Here is a 15,101-nt window from a genome sequence, read left to right as displayed (position 1 = left end):
GTTTTCTTCCAATGTGGAATGAAACCAAATTTCAGAACCTTCAATATTTTTGCAAAATAGAGTTCTAGTTTTCCAGCCAACCCTCCTGATAAAGCCAACTCCCCAGAAAGGGGTAAGTTTGACTTTTTACAGTAATTGTAGGTGTCATGTGGAAAAGAGCTGGGACACCAGCTGGCCACAGTGCCCAAAGAAATTTTCTACACAGTACACCTAACATACTGAAGCATGTTTTCTGAATTTTTTTAGAAATTAAATTTCATATCTAGCATAAAGTGTATGTAATATATAACCTGCTGTACACTGGCAATAGTCATGAATACAGCTGGGTCTAATGCTATTTGTTGAATAATATATTGGATGAATGTCATCATTCATCAGATAAAATATCTGACAAAAATTAGTTGCATTATTCAACCAGTTTTACGCTTGTCAAGTGATATATTCAGCAAAACTTTATTAATCAAATATATTATCTGATAAATTATTTTATCCAGTAATCAAAGAGCTCTGTTATTACTTATATGAAATTACCTCAGATCAGGAGGACACACTATAAAAACCAAGAAATTGACATATTCAGGATCTTTAATGAAAAGCAAACCTATTCTTTCTGATACAGTTTGTGTTGCTGGGAGACAGACAAGTACTAAAGTGAAATAATATCTTCTGTTGGACCAACCTCTGTTGCTGAAAGATACTAGCTTTTGAGCCACACACAGCTCTTCTTCAGGTCTGACCTTTCACCAACAGAAGTTGGTCCAATAAAAGATATTACCTCACCCACCTTGTCTCTCTAATATCCCGGGACCAACATGGTTACAACAGCACCGCAAACAAGTGAAATATTGAAACTTACAGGGCAAGAACAAACTTCCAAACATAGATTTCTCCCCTTCATTTCCACTCTCCCATTTTGCCCTATATTTCTGCCCCTACATCGCCTCTCTCACTGGTTTCTCCTCCATCTGCCCCACATACCTGATCTTCTCTACTTTCCCTTGGCCCTCACCTCAGACTTTACAACTTTCAAATAAAGCCTCACTGACGTGTGTCCTGGCTCCATCACAATCTTTACCATTACAATCCGCTCCACTGATATATTTGCTTTCGTCCTCCAGCTTGCCAGTGCATTCCTTGACTTGAGCATTGTCCTCATCTCTGTTGCCATCTTTTTCACCACCCTCACCTCATCACTGACATCAGCTCCACCATTAACATCTTCAGCTCCATCACCATCCTCACTGTCATCCCTAACTCCATCATTCACCTCATCGCTGTCATCAGCTCCATTGCTATCAGTTCCCTTGCCAGCTCTATCGCCCTCCTTGGTGCTCTCCAGGGCTCTGCCTGGGCTTCTGTCCTGGGTTCTGTTACTGCCATTGAATCTCTGGGCACCATCATTGCTGACCTGGGCAATGCCACAGTCATCAGTTCTTTGGTCACACCTATCATCTGCCTCTTGGTCACCATCATCCTGGGTCCCATTGGCTTTACTGTCAGCCCCATCAACAGATCTTTTCACCACTACCATCATCAGCTCATTCACCTCCCTTGTCACTTCCATCCTGGGCTCTGTTGCTATCGACTCCCTGATTGTCACTGTTGTCCCAGGCTCTGCCATCATCATTGGCTCCCTCATCACAGCTGTCTTGGGACATTCTCGGCTCCGCCACGGTCATCAGCTTCCTGGTTATCCCTGTCATTGGCTCTTCACCTCCCTCATTGATTCCATCCTGGCCTCCATTGCCATCCTCATCACCTCCATCCTTGGTTCTGTCACCTCCCTCCTCAGCCCCACTGCAGTCCTTGTCACCATCATTAGCTCCATCACCATTGTGCACTCTTGTTGCCACTGTTCTGCTCTCCACTGCTATTGCTGGCTCCCTCTCTGTTGCCATCCTAATCTTCACCATCAGCTTCTTGGCCATGGCCATTGTTGCCTTCCTCCCAGTCCTCATCATTGCCCTGGCTCCACAGCCATCATTGGTTCTGATGCCTCCCGCCTGGGTTCCATTGCCATGTCACCACCACTATCCTGGGCTCTGCCACTATCATCAACTCCCAGGTCACTTCTGTCTTGGACTCCACCCCTGTCCTTGTCATTGCCCTGGTTTCATTGTCATCATAGGTTTCCTAGTCACTACCATCATGGGCTCCCTTATCACTGCTGTCACTGGTTCTGTCACCTCCCTCATTGCCATCTTCACTGCCATCTAAGCCAACAGACACCACAGTGCACTGATAATTAGAGCTGGGAAAATTTTTCCAAACAGTTCATTTGCCCAAAAAATGTAGTTTTGGTCAATCCAAAACAACTTGTGAATTAGAAAGAAATGCTTTTGGCCATTCACAAAATGGCCAAAGGAGGAGGTGGTGGTAACCTGCTCCCCCTACTCCCACCTCTTATAATGTTTAGCCCAGTGATTAGGACCCTCATCCGGGACACAGAAGACCTAGGTTTGAATTCCTGCTCTGGAACAGACCCCAAAATGGACTTTCAATTCACCAAAAATTCCAAAAAGAAATTCAGATTCAGTTCAACCCAAACTAGATCTTTTTTAACTGCCACCAAACCAAAAAAATCAGTTATTTGTCTAGCTGTACTGGTAATGTTTATTAATACAGCTGATCTAATACTATTTAGTTGAACAATGTATTTGATGAATGTCATCATTCAAATAAAATATCTGACAAAAATGTGTTGTGTTATTCAACCAGTTTTTTTACTTTTAATTATATTCCAAAAAAAAAGTTTTATTCGTCAAATAGCTTTGATAAATTATTCACTAGTCAAAGAGCTCTGTTTATTAAGGTAATTTATGAAAATGATTCAAATGAGCAAGATTCCAAACCAAGGATTTAAAAAAAACATAAGAATATGATACATGCAGGATCTTTACAGAAAAGATAAATCTCTAATAGTTTGTTGCTGAGTGACAGATAGGTATTAAGGTGAAATACTGACACCCACAGGACAATAGTTGTACTTAAAAAATATCTCCAGTTACAGTTCTATTTGGACTTTGGGAAATTCATTTAGGGCCGAATCCTGCCCTACCCAAATCACCCAATTGGGTCCTGCTTAAATCATGAAACTTGAGCTTTCTTAAAGACTTGCAAAAAGATAAAGTTAGATGCTATGCATTTATAACGTGTTTGCAAAGTTAAAATTACAACTGAAATCAATAGGTGTTAAGGGTTATTTTTAGGAGCAGCATAAGAGAGAAAATTCTAAAAATCCCAAAGTTAGCTACCATGAATTATCATGGAATTCTTTCCCTTCTGTATGCTACTAAAAAAACAAAACAAAACAAAAAATCCTTCTATCCTTGTAGTTTACACTGACTTTGGTAAATTCATTTAGGGCCTGAAGCCTATGTTATCCAGATCACCCACTGATTTCAGTCTAGTAGAAGAGGACAATTCCCAGCTGGTTAAGCCTATAAAACTTGATAGTTTTGAATAGATTTGAGCAAACTTCTAATGTGTAGGACCTCTTTGCCTTTAACAGTTCACTATGGGATTAAACGAGTAAGAGTCTGCAGGATGTACAATAGCAAATAGATGAATGCTTGACATATGCAATACATAGAATGTGCAAATTTATTTGGTGTTTTATTCTTTTACTTCGTGAAGAGTGGTAAAGTGAAGAGATTTAATGTGAGCAGACCTAGAACTAGTGTTTCTCTTCATTTCTGATTTTTTTTTTTTTGCTTGTTTCTTTGTAATTGCCATTATGCTATAAGCCAGAGTTCAGAAAGGATCAAAGAGGATTACTTTAAGGAAGCAGGAATCTCATTTCTTTTCTTCCATAACTAAGCAAAAGGTCAAAAGCTTTCCTATATTCAAGAACACAGGTCAACTTTCTAAAAGTCAAATACCAGCCTGAGCTTTCTGGAAGGGTTTGCAACTGGATTCAAGTACCAGAATGCTGAGATTCTATAAGGTGATAGTTACTTATTGGCCTGAATCAGAACTCCAAAAAAAGATTCGTACCTGAATACTTAGTTGTGTAGTAATTTCAACATTTTCTGTACTCTTCAAAGCTGGCTCTGTACTTGGAATTACCCCCTTAATTTTAAGTATGAAGTGAAGTCAGTGGGAGTTAAGCATGTTTTTAAGTGCTTTGCTGAGGCCCTGAGTCACCAGGATATTAAAGTATGTGAGTAGTCTCATTGCCTAAATTTACACCCATGTGTAAGTGCTTTGCTGATCAGAATCCTAATTTGAGAGCTCAATGATGCCTCGTTAAGTTACTGTCTTTTCTGGGGGCAAATTAATGGAGGATATGGGGCCAAAGCTGGGTCTCAAGAAGTACTTTGGCTCTTAGTGGAAGAATAATGGCTGGATGGGGAGCTACAGGGTGCAATTTTTATGCTCCATGATCATCTCTCTGAAAACCAATGGAGAAGAGGGTTTAGGAGGAAAGATATTGCAATGACTGAACTTATCTTCTGATAATTTGAAGATTTTGCTACTTCAAGGGCTGAAGATACTCTGATAATATATTATGGAGATTAATATAATTGGTTAACAGTGCCTCAGTCCGTAAGTGCCACATTTTACTGCCATGTCCAGAAGAAACACACCTGAAAGGGAAAAGCATTTTGCTGTGTTTTGATCTACAACACATTTTATTTGTAAACATTTGTTACATGTGCCAATAATTTAACTGAACACAAGGTTTTGTACATTTCAATGTATACTATTAACAATGTCATACCAGAAAAAAATCAACTGTATTGAGTTACAGTTGTACTTGAAAACCTTCAGAATACAAACTGTGTTAGAAACACTGAACAAGAAAAGAAAAAAAGGTTTGAGAACAATGCCAGAGAGAATTTTTGAACTGCTACGTGATAGAAACCACAATGAAATCTTGTTAGTTGGCGCCTATATCTCAAGATAAATCCAGCTAAAATACTGCTTAGGTTGACCGAACTATTCTGAAAGCACAAAACAAACCACTTTTTTCTTTAACTTAATAGACTTCTTGGAAGGTAGATGCTTAAAATAAATTTAAAATATTATGAACTTGATTTTCCACAATTAAAAATTATTTGAAGAAAAAAATTATATTGTCTTTATTCTTAATAACAATATAAAAAGATTATTTTGGTTTGAATGGAGGTCTTGCCGTTGTTTACATCGCATTTAAAACAAAATGTTGTACTTTGAATAAAGCATCTGGACCATACCCAGTATTACAGTTGCAGTTGAGTTTATGGTATTTTAAGGTCTTTCTTTGGTAGTCACCTATTCAGTAAAATTTCCAAGCCTGTGTGTCTATAGTTAGGTTCCTAAATCCATCTTAAAGCACCTAAATAAGAGTAGATTGATTTTGAAAAGCTGCCAAGTACCTGCAGCTCTTATTGTTAACATTCAGATTTGTAGGTATTTAGCAATTCTGCAAATCAGGCTACTTTTATTTAGAAGCCTAACTTTAGGCATCCAAGCCAATAATAGTGAACAATTAAAAACAAAATTTTAAAAAAATTAATTTTGAGGTTGCAGATGATAGACTTTTACACGAGCTACCATAATTGTACATATCTGTATATACACAATGTACAGGTGACAGCCGATATAAAGTATCTTGCTAGCTAACCTACGAAAGCTCACTGCAGTATTTTAAATAATGCCTACAATACTGAAAAAGTAAAGCATCACCTTCAGTATAGGTCTCTCCACTGTGTTAGACTGTGGATTAATGTCTCTTCATGTAGGATATTAATTCTCGGACAGATCAGACTTTGGTCTGCTTTCTATGCTATTTCCCCCCTTACTAATATCAATAAAGAACATGTAGCATACCTATTTTTTCTTTTTAATTTCCTTTGAAGGCAATAAGACAACCAGTATCAATTTTAAAATATGAACAATTTGTACACTTCCAATAAAGAAGTCAACCTTTTTTATTGTAGTGTACACACTAATCAATACATGAAGTCAAGCTCTGTAATATGTGCAGAATAAGCAAGTTCAACTGCGATTGGTAAAATATAAAGGGGGAAGAGACAAATGTGAGAAGAGTATTGCACTGATCATGCTGAAGTACTTACAACTTCCAGTTTTCAGCTGGAGAGAAAGTGACACATTCACACTTAACAGGAATGTTAACCAAGTGAGAAATAAGGAAATAATCGAAGATTCCATTCTAATTCAAATCACTGTTCCATCACATTAGGGTACTTTTTTTTCCCTTTTAAAACATATATCACATCAAATATTTTCTTCTTACCCTCTTATCAAACAAATACAAAAACTGAACATTACTACATTTATCATGTACAATTTCCAGCACTGCACGTTGCACAGGTTCTTGGTCCAATAATTGCTTAAACTGCAGGCAGGTGCTGACAGCGTGGTTCAATTTCATTTTAAAGATAGTATATGAATGAATTCCAGTAAACAAAAAGTCATCAGAAATTTTTAGACACTAATCTTCAAAATATTTTACATGCTTGTTGTTTTCCTAGTGTGCTTAACTGGATACAATGTATTTAAACTGGCAGGAAACCACCTTGCAGAGTTAGTATAAACTAAAATGAAGTAACACTGCACAAATTCCTCCCACCTCTAGGGAGGAAGCCTTCTAAACCTAGAAATGATTAACGTTTATATTGGTCATGAGTAGTTGATGGCTTAAGGAAAATTTAAAAGAATTATTTAAAGAAATACATCTGCCTAAAGATTTTCTGCACTTTTTTTCTGCATTTTTCTTTATTGAGGACACCCACATAAAAACCAAAAGCTTTGTTCTTTTAGTGTTAAGTCTTCTCTGACTGTTTATTCTGCCATTCAAATTTTTGGTTTGTGACACTCTTTTCTACAGCGACGTTACAAACATAAACAAACAGCTTCCGGTGAGGAATAAGTGACAAAAGGAAAGACAAGGTGGGTGAGGTAATATCTTTTATTGGAGCAACTTTTGTTCGTGAGACACACAAGCTTTCAAGCTTACACAGTGCTCTTCTTCAGGTCTATTCTGTGTAAGCTCAAACCCTTGTGTCTCTCACCAACAGAAGTTGTTCCAATAAAAGATATTACCTCATCCACCTTGTCTCTCTAATATCCTGGGTCCAACACGACCCCAACAACACTGCATATGAGAGAAGCAAACATGCTTAAGGCGCAAAGATCCTAGTTTTATGTAAGTGCTCCAATAAAACAATGGACAAGAGAAATACACTATTACATATGTAAACAGCTTTCTAGGAACAGAGGGAACCAAATTAATCCCTGGTGCAATTCCATTGCTCTCCATGAAGTTACACCAAGGATGAAATTGACCCAATCTTTTTCCAAGATTTCCTAGAGGCATCAGCAGGATTTTATGTCTTCAAAACTTAAGACCTCATAGAAAGTGTCAATTCATTATTGTTATGTTGATTTACCAAACCAAACCTTCATTATCATCAGGCTGATCTACATAATATACAGACATCGGCAACAATTCTTAATGCCCCATAATACCACCTTGATAAAGAATTTTTACTATTTGAACACTACTGAGCCTTTCCAGAGCCAAATTTCTTACCTATAAACAGAATTCAGTAATAAAATACAAAACTAAACAGGATTTATATGTCTGAGCAACGAACATATAAAATTACTATTGCAATTTTGTGGTGACAGCATAGAAATTTAACAATAATCAGAAAGCCTAAAAAGGGTGTGTTTAGAATTATAAAAGAAATAGCGATTATCTCAAGATACAAATATAGTGCTGATAGCGGAAGAGCTTTCTGTTGCAGCAGGAAATGCGCCAACGAATAACAAGTTGTATACAGTGTGTTTCCCCAGTACTGCAACACAACACACTTAAAAACACTACTTTAATATGGGTTATGCTGCAGCAGCAAAACACTTCTTAGTGGTCTGCAGTATAAATTAATCGTAATAGACAAAGAAAAAAGGCATTAAGTGAGCAGTGCACGGTGAAACCAAACTATTTGATTTGTTCTTTAAGTACGTTTGCAATAAGAACTGGGGACGGGGATTGTCCATTCCATTCGGATAACATGCCTTCTTTGAACATTAGATTCTTGGCAGGAAGTGGAACACCTATGTCTGCAGAAGTAGGTTGTGAAAACAAACTTGAACTGGTGTCAGAGAGCAGATCCAGTGTTGAAATACCTTCCTAAAGACAAAGGGAAAAATACAATGTTTTTAAATAGGAACAAAGGACCAACAAGGGTGCTTTAGTACTAACTGGAGTTCTATTGACTCATTTAAGCCATACATCTGCATTTTGGAGGGTCTATGAATGCTACTTTCAGCCACTGAAGTTTTGAATTTTTATATAGGTAAGTGCATGCGCCACTGAATGGGTCAGGAGTTACTTGACTCTTCTGCTATGTCTACATACAAACTCTCTTGGGTCCAAAAAGGCTTCTGGAAAAATCCAAAGTGGAATTAAAAAAAACCTCAACCAGAATTCCATTTACTAGTAAGTAACTAGCCACTGAAAACATAGCTGAAGCTGGTGTTTGCCCCAGTGTCAGAGTACAATAATCTTTACAAAATTGTGCTCTCTTCCCAACTTGCATGAAACTTACCTTCAGGCCCGTGTGAGCTATCTGACCTGCAAGGAAACATAAGAAAGTCCAAGGAACTGTACTTCTTGGGATTTCTGTATGTTGTTCCTCTGCAAGGCAGACTCTTTCTATTAGTCTCCTACTCTTATCCTTAGGCTCTCTTTTTTCCAGACTGCCATCTACATTGGGAACTCCCTCAAAAGAAAGATGATCACCCTCTCTCATTCAAACACCTCTAAACCATTTAGTAATGCTGCTCCATTTCATTAAAATCACTGTGTCTCATCAATCAAGTCATTCTAAGATAGAACCATCCTCTGTCAGTTTTGCGCCCTTTTACCTGATTTGTATTGACTATTTAAGACTATACACTCATCAGAGCAGGAACCACATCATCCTTGATATCTTGTACAAGAAACACATTGTTGGCACTTAAACAACAATACATGTGTAGATATATTTATTTCTCTCATTCTGGTTAGCGTGAAGAGGTGTGTGTGTGGGGGGGTCACTTCCACTTTTTCATTCCTGGAATCCTTACCCAAAAGTATTTCATCACCAAATTCTCTAGCACACCCCCACACGTCTTTCAGGGTACGTCCAGACTACCCGCCATATCGGTGGGTAGCGATCGATTTATCGGGGATCGATATATCGCGTCTCAAGACTCGATATATCGCTCCCCGAACGCGCTCCCCATCGACTCCGGAACTCCACCAGAGCAAGCGGCGGTAGCGGAGTCGACGGGGGAGCTGCGGCCGTCAATCCTGCGCCGTGAGGACAGGAGGTAAGTCGGAATAAGATGTGTCAACTTCAGCTACGGTATTCCCGTAGCTGAAGTTGCGTATTTTACATCGACACCCCCCCCCACAGTGTAGACCAGGCCTCATTATGTATTATAACTTTATATGATTTCACGAGCAATGTATTTTATAAATACAAAATCATTTGTACTTTACATGCCAGATATGTGGGTCATTCCACCAATTTCTGATTACACCACTAGATAATCTCCATCATTTAGTACCCCCTTCTAAAAACACACGAAAGCTTATGCCCAAATAAATCTGTTAGTCTTTAAAGTGCCACCAGACTCCTTGTTGTTTTTGTAGATACAGACTAACACGGCTACCCCCCGATACTTACCCCCTTCTAGTTCTTGCTAGTTTCCAGTGCTCCTTGCATTTGGATACAAAATTTAGAATGTTAAGATCCTTCATGTTTGGTCTTCGGATTTTATCTTCTGCAATGCTATGTATGTTGGAATTACATCACAGGACATTTGAATTAAGCAAAAAGCTTCTTCTCTTCCTTTTCTAATGAGTTTAAAGCAGGGCTTGTGTAGGAGTTCAATACTTCTTCAGTCTAAGAAACAGGTATCTAATCCAAATAGGCTTTCTTCACAAAAGGAATTTCAGTGCTCTGAAAATCAAACTCTCCCTTGTCCATCAGCACATTAAGTCAGTTCACTGGTATCAATCTTCTCATGTGTGCTACAAGTTCCCAAAGGACCTCAAAGACCACTTGCACTGCTGCCATCTGTGTCGGACTGAGGCTAATTTAATGCACCTAGTTGGAACTACTGTTTGACGCTCCAGGAGGAATCTGCTTCAAGTAGAAATGAGGACTACTTACTTGAGGTTACTTGGAGTTCTTTCAGGTTGCCTACAATGGCACATGGCCCATCTATGACTGCTACTAGCAAATATCTCCAACAGCTGGAGACAACTTTAGATGGGAAGCGCTCTGAGTTACTACAGTGAATTCTTTCCAGGTATCTGGCTGGTGGGTCTCATCGACATGCTCTGAGCCTAACTGATCACCATATTAGGAATCAGGAAGGAATTTCCCCCCAGGTCAGACTGACAGAGACCCTAGAGGTGGGGGGCTGCCTTCTGCAGCATGGGGCACAGGTCACTTGCTTGTTTGAACTAGAGTAAATGATGGATTCTCTGTATCTTTAAATCATGATTTGAGGAATTCAGTAACTCAGTCAGAGGTTATGAATCTATTACAGGAATGGGTGGATGAGGTTCTGTGGCCTGCAATGTGCAGGTCAGACTAGATGATCACGATGGTCCCTTCTGACCTTAAAGCCTAGGAGTCTGTGAGATGATTCTGCAGATCTGCATTTATGGATAATGCGCCAACCAGTGCAGCCTAACAGTAGAACCTTCTCCAAGCAGTGCCAGTTAGAGCACACGCGCCCTCTCCTCACCTTTGAATGTTCTGAGGGCGAGGCTATAAAAGGGGGCACTGGCACTTTACTGCCTTAGTTCTTTCTATCGCTGACCCAGAGAAACCAGGATAGGACTCTGAGAAATAGTGTGCGGGATGTGTGAATATGCAGAGTCATCTTGAAGAACTCTGGTTATTAGTAAATAACCTTAATTTCTCCTTCAAGTGGCTCTGCATAGTCCCACTTATGGATAGTTTGGCAAGCGATGCTGTAAACTCAGGAGGAGGGAACAGAGTCCTAATTAAATAACGACTGAAACACTGCTCTACCAAATCTAGCATCCTCTCTTGAAGCCAAATCCAAGGCATAATGTTTAGTAAACGTACGCACTGACTTCCAAGTAGCAGCCTTGCAGATTTCTCCAATAGGAACATGTTTAAGACAAGCCCTGGAACCCTTACAGGAGTGCAAAGTGTCATCAGTCTTGTCTGAGAACAAGGTCCAGCCATCAAAGAGCAAATCGATTTAACTAGCTTTGTCATTTTTGTGTAGTTCCTCTTTTTGAAGTTAAATGCTATTGTGGTGGGTTTCTTTAGCATTTCCCCCCCTAGCAGGATGTTAAATTTAATTACATTATGATCACTAATACTGAGTGCTTCAGCCATATTCATCTTTTGGATCAGATCCTATGCTCCTGTACTTGTCTAAATCAAGAATTGCCTCTCCCCTTGCAGATTCCAGGACAAAAGCTGCTCCAAACAGCAGTCATTTATGGTGTCTAGAAATTTTCTTTGCATCCCTTCCTGAGGTGACATATAGACAGTCAATATAAGGATAGCTGAAATCCCCCATTATTACTGTGGTTTTTGCCTCTTCACTGTCACCATCCTGGTCAGGTGATCGGTAGTGTATCAGTGCTATACTCTTATTGTTCAAGCACAGAATTTCTATCCATAGAGATTCTATGGTACAGTTTGATTCATTTAAGATTTTTACTATATTTGACTCTGCTTTCTCTCACATATAATGCCACTCCCTCACCAGCGTGACCTACTCAGTCATTCCTATACCATGGTATAATGGTGTCCCATTGATTATCCTCATTCCACCAAGTTTCCGTGTTGCCTATTATATCCATATCCTCATTTAATGCCAGGCACTCTAGTTCACCCATCTCAGTATTTAGACTTCGAGAATTTATATATAAGCACTTCTTACATTTTGTCAATATTCAGTTGCTTACCTTCATGTGTTCTATTTCAATGGGACTTTTATATTTGATTGTTCCTCACTAGTTCCTACATCCACTTTACCAACGTCTTTCCTATCCTCTTTACTAGGATATAGAGTTTCCCCTTTAATAAATTTATCTCTAAGGGATGTCTCCTCCCCAAATCATGTGCTCCTGTGCACCTGTCAGTTTTCCCCCAGCCCTTAGTTTAGAAAAAAAAAAAAACTAAACTTCTACACCCTTTTTAATTTTACATGACAGCAATCTGCTTCCATCTGGGTTTAGGTGGAGCCCATCCTTCTTGTATAGACTCCTCCTTTCCCCAAAAGTTCCCTAGTTTCTAATAAAGGGGTTTAATAAACTTAAAACTGCCCTCACTACACCATTGTCTTCATCCATGCATTGAGACCCTGCAGTTCTGCCTGTATTTCCAGCCCTGAGCATGGAACTGGAAGGATTTCAGAGAATGCTACCATGGAGGTCCTGGACTTTAATTTCTTACCTAGCAGTCTAAATTTGGCTTCCAAGACCTCTCTCCTATCTTTCCCTTTGTCAATGGTACCTATGTGTATCACAACCACTGGCTCCTCCCCAGTACCACACATAAGTCTGTCTAGATCATGTGGTTCTCCCAGTCATCACAAACCCAACTATCTATATTTTTAATAATTGAATTGCTATTATCTGGCTGTTCCTAGTAACTCAGGATCTCTCCTTAGGAGAGGTGTCCTCAGTGCAAGAGGATACCAGGACATTCCTTCCAGATGATGTCATAACTAAGGGATTGTTTCCCTTGGCTCCAGCTTGATGTTCTCCTCCACTCAGATTTTCATCCTCCTCAACAGCCCAAAGGCTGTCAGATTGGGGGTGGGACTGTTCTACTGTGTCCTGAAAGTCTCCTCTGTGTACTTCCATCTCCCTTAGCTCTTCCAGTTCTGCCACTCCGGCCTCAAGTGTCTCTACAGTGTCCCTGAGGCCCATGAACTGCTTGCACTGCACAAACAAAAACACCACTTGCCCACAGGCAGATATTTGCACATGATGCATTCAGTGCAATAAACTGGATAGCCTCCACTCTGCTGCTGGATTTCTGCCTGCATTATATTTACTCTTGCAGGGTTTTTGTTTTTGTTTTTTGAGGGGGAGGGGGAAGAGGGAAGGGAGAATTGGCCTAAATTTAGAGTAGGTTTGTTACATGTAGATGCCTCTTATACTCCCTCTCTAAACTCCCGTTTGCTGCTCCTATTCACTAAGTCCTCTGGTCATTTAGGAGCTGGCTTTTGAAACCTCTGTTCTCCCTGAGATGATCTCCTCTGATCATCTGGTAACTCTTGCACAAGTCATTTTCTCCCCACATGAAATTGGTAACAGGCATGACTGCCAGGTAATTAGTCACCCTAATCACTAAAACAAAAAAACAAAAACAAAACCCTACCTTTCCCCCCCCTCTCTATTATCTGGAGTCAAAGAGGCTTAACCAGACCTGAATCTATTTCTGGCTGCTGCAACCAGCAAGGAATTTGACACAGGTGAGTATGAAAATATGAATACGCCTCATGCAGTATTTCAGAGAATTTGTCAGTTTTCTTAAAGATAAGCTGACAAGAAGCAGGGGTAGCCCAAACTCCTTTAGCAGGTTGCAAGAAACCTTCCAACATAGGTAAAAACATCCTATTCCTAGAAGGACCACCAAGAACGTCAAATACTGGATGTGACACCACTTCCACAGCAACTGAAGGCAAATTCAAAGTAGATTCCATACGATATACTGATTCATAGACTAGTAAAGCATCCTCAGAAGGAGAAGACATAGAAGCAACACCCACATGCTCATTAGTTGAAAAATTAGGTTCAAATTCTTTACCCACCTAATCATGCTCAAAAAGAGGACGTAACTCCTCATTCTCTTACTTAGAAAGTGTCAGGCACCACCATGTGAGCTGCAGACAGATCCGGTGGAATCAGATCCAAAGATTCCCCAGAAGACAGATCCTTATTAGTTGGAATATCACTACTTCATCCATACGGAGGATGACTCAAGAACTCTTGCAGCACAGCCCAATAAGTCCTGTCAGCCTCTCCAATAATTGGGACCTGGGAACATATACATAGGATGAGGCAGCAGAAACTGTCCAAGAGGTAGAGGGAATCCATACTTAGGTGGCATGAATATGGACAATTCAGATCTTTTAACTCTCCCTCTATCCTCTTCTAACCATGGATCCAACCTCTATTCCACTACTGATCTCACCAGAGATAGCAACAGCACTGGAGGATGCCTAAAAGCTGAGAAGGATCTGTTTAGCGATCCTCAAGAAGTCTTAGGAGAGAGAGGCAAAGATGGCTCTGTGAAAAGACTCACAATATCTTCCATTTTACACCTTTTTTCAGGTGAAAGGGATTTAGCTCTCAGAACCAATGAAGGCTTCCTCCTTCTCGCTCTGAGCAATCTCTCACTTGGATCCAACGAACAGTCAGATGTCAGAATGAGAACATGCCAGCACAATAATAGTCTTCTTCCGATCAGACATTGGCACCAGAGTTAATTCAGGCAATGGTGCTGGTCTGACAGGCTTAGGGATCATCAGCTCTGGAGAGGGGCTCAACTCTGTAATCCTGAAACGTGAAGCCAAATGCAGAACAGACTTAGGTCTCAGAGACTGAACCGCAGAAAACATATCCAAATGAGACGGAACCAATAAATCTGATCCACAACATTTGGCACTGCTGACAGTGACTGACTTCTCCTTCCCTTTTTAATTTGGAACTGCGACAGTCAGAACAGACAGCTTAATCACAGGGTCCTTAGCTGTCAATTGAACAGACAGGGCCTTCAACACTCGGGTAGCTTTAACAGGAGGATCTGATGAGATGGTAACAGGAGCCAGAACCGACATACTTGGATCCTTTAGGCATCTTATGCCTTACTAGATGAGGCAGTGGGAGATGAAACAGACCTATTAGCCTTTGGATTAGATGATCTCCCAGAGCCTGATGGTTTAGCAGCAAGTGGTTCCTTAATCAGGAACACCTGCAATCTATGATGCCTCTCCTTACATGCCCTGACTGCGAAAGTCTGACAAACAGAAGACGCAGAAGGAGAATGGCTTTCTATGAGACACTTAGGGCAGTAAAAAGCAACAGAGGGTCC

At 40.0% G+C, this 15,101-nt stretch overlaps 1 protein-coding gene across 1 annotated transcript in view; it reads right to left on the bottom strand.

Moving 5' to 3' along the window:
- Positions 1-7,044: 7,044 nt before the first annotated feature.
- FAM91A1 (family with sequence similarity 91 member A1) overlaps positions 7,045-15,101 on the bottom strand; it is a 60,120-nt gene continuing 52,063 nt past the window's right edge. Inside the window, exon 24 of the mRNA XM_024205463.2 lies at positions 7,045-8,143. Within this exon, the coding sequence (XP_024061231.2) occupies positions 7,952-8,143 (192 nt within the window). The 3' untranslated portion in view covers positions 7,045-7,951. The remainder of the gene's footprint in view (positions 8,144-15,101) is intronic.

Source organism: Terrapene carolina, unplaced genomic scaffold (genome assembly GCF_002925995.2).
Source record: "Terrapene carolina triunguis isolate 2854851 unplaced genomic scaffold, T_m_triunguis-2.0 Scaffold58, whole genome shotgun sequence".
In the NCBI taxonomy this organism is placed as follows: Eukaryota; Metazoa; Chordata; order Testudines; family Emydidae; genus Terrapene; species Terrapene triunguis.
Note: the sequence above shows the minus strand (reverse complement) of the source record. Positions and strands in the feature narration are given on the sequence as shown.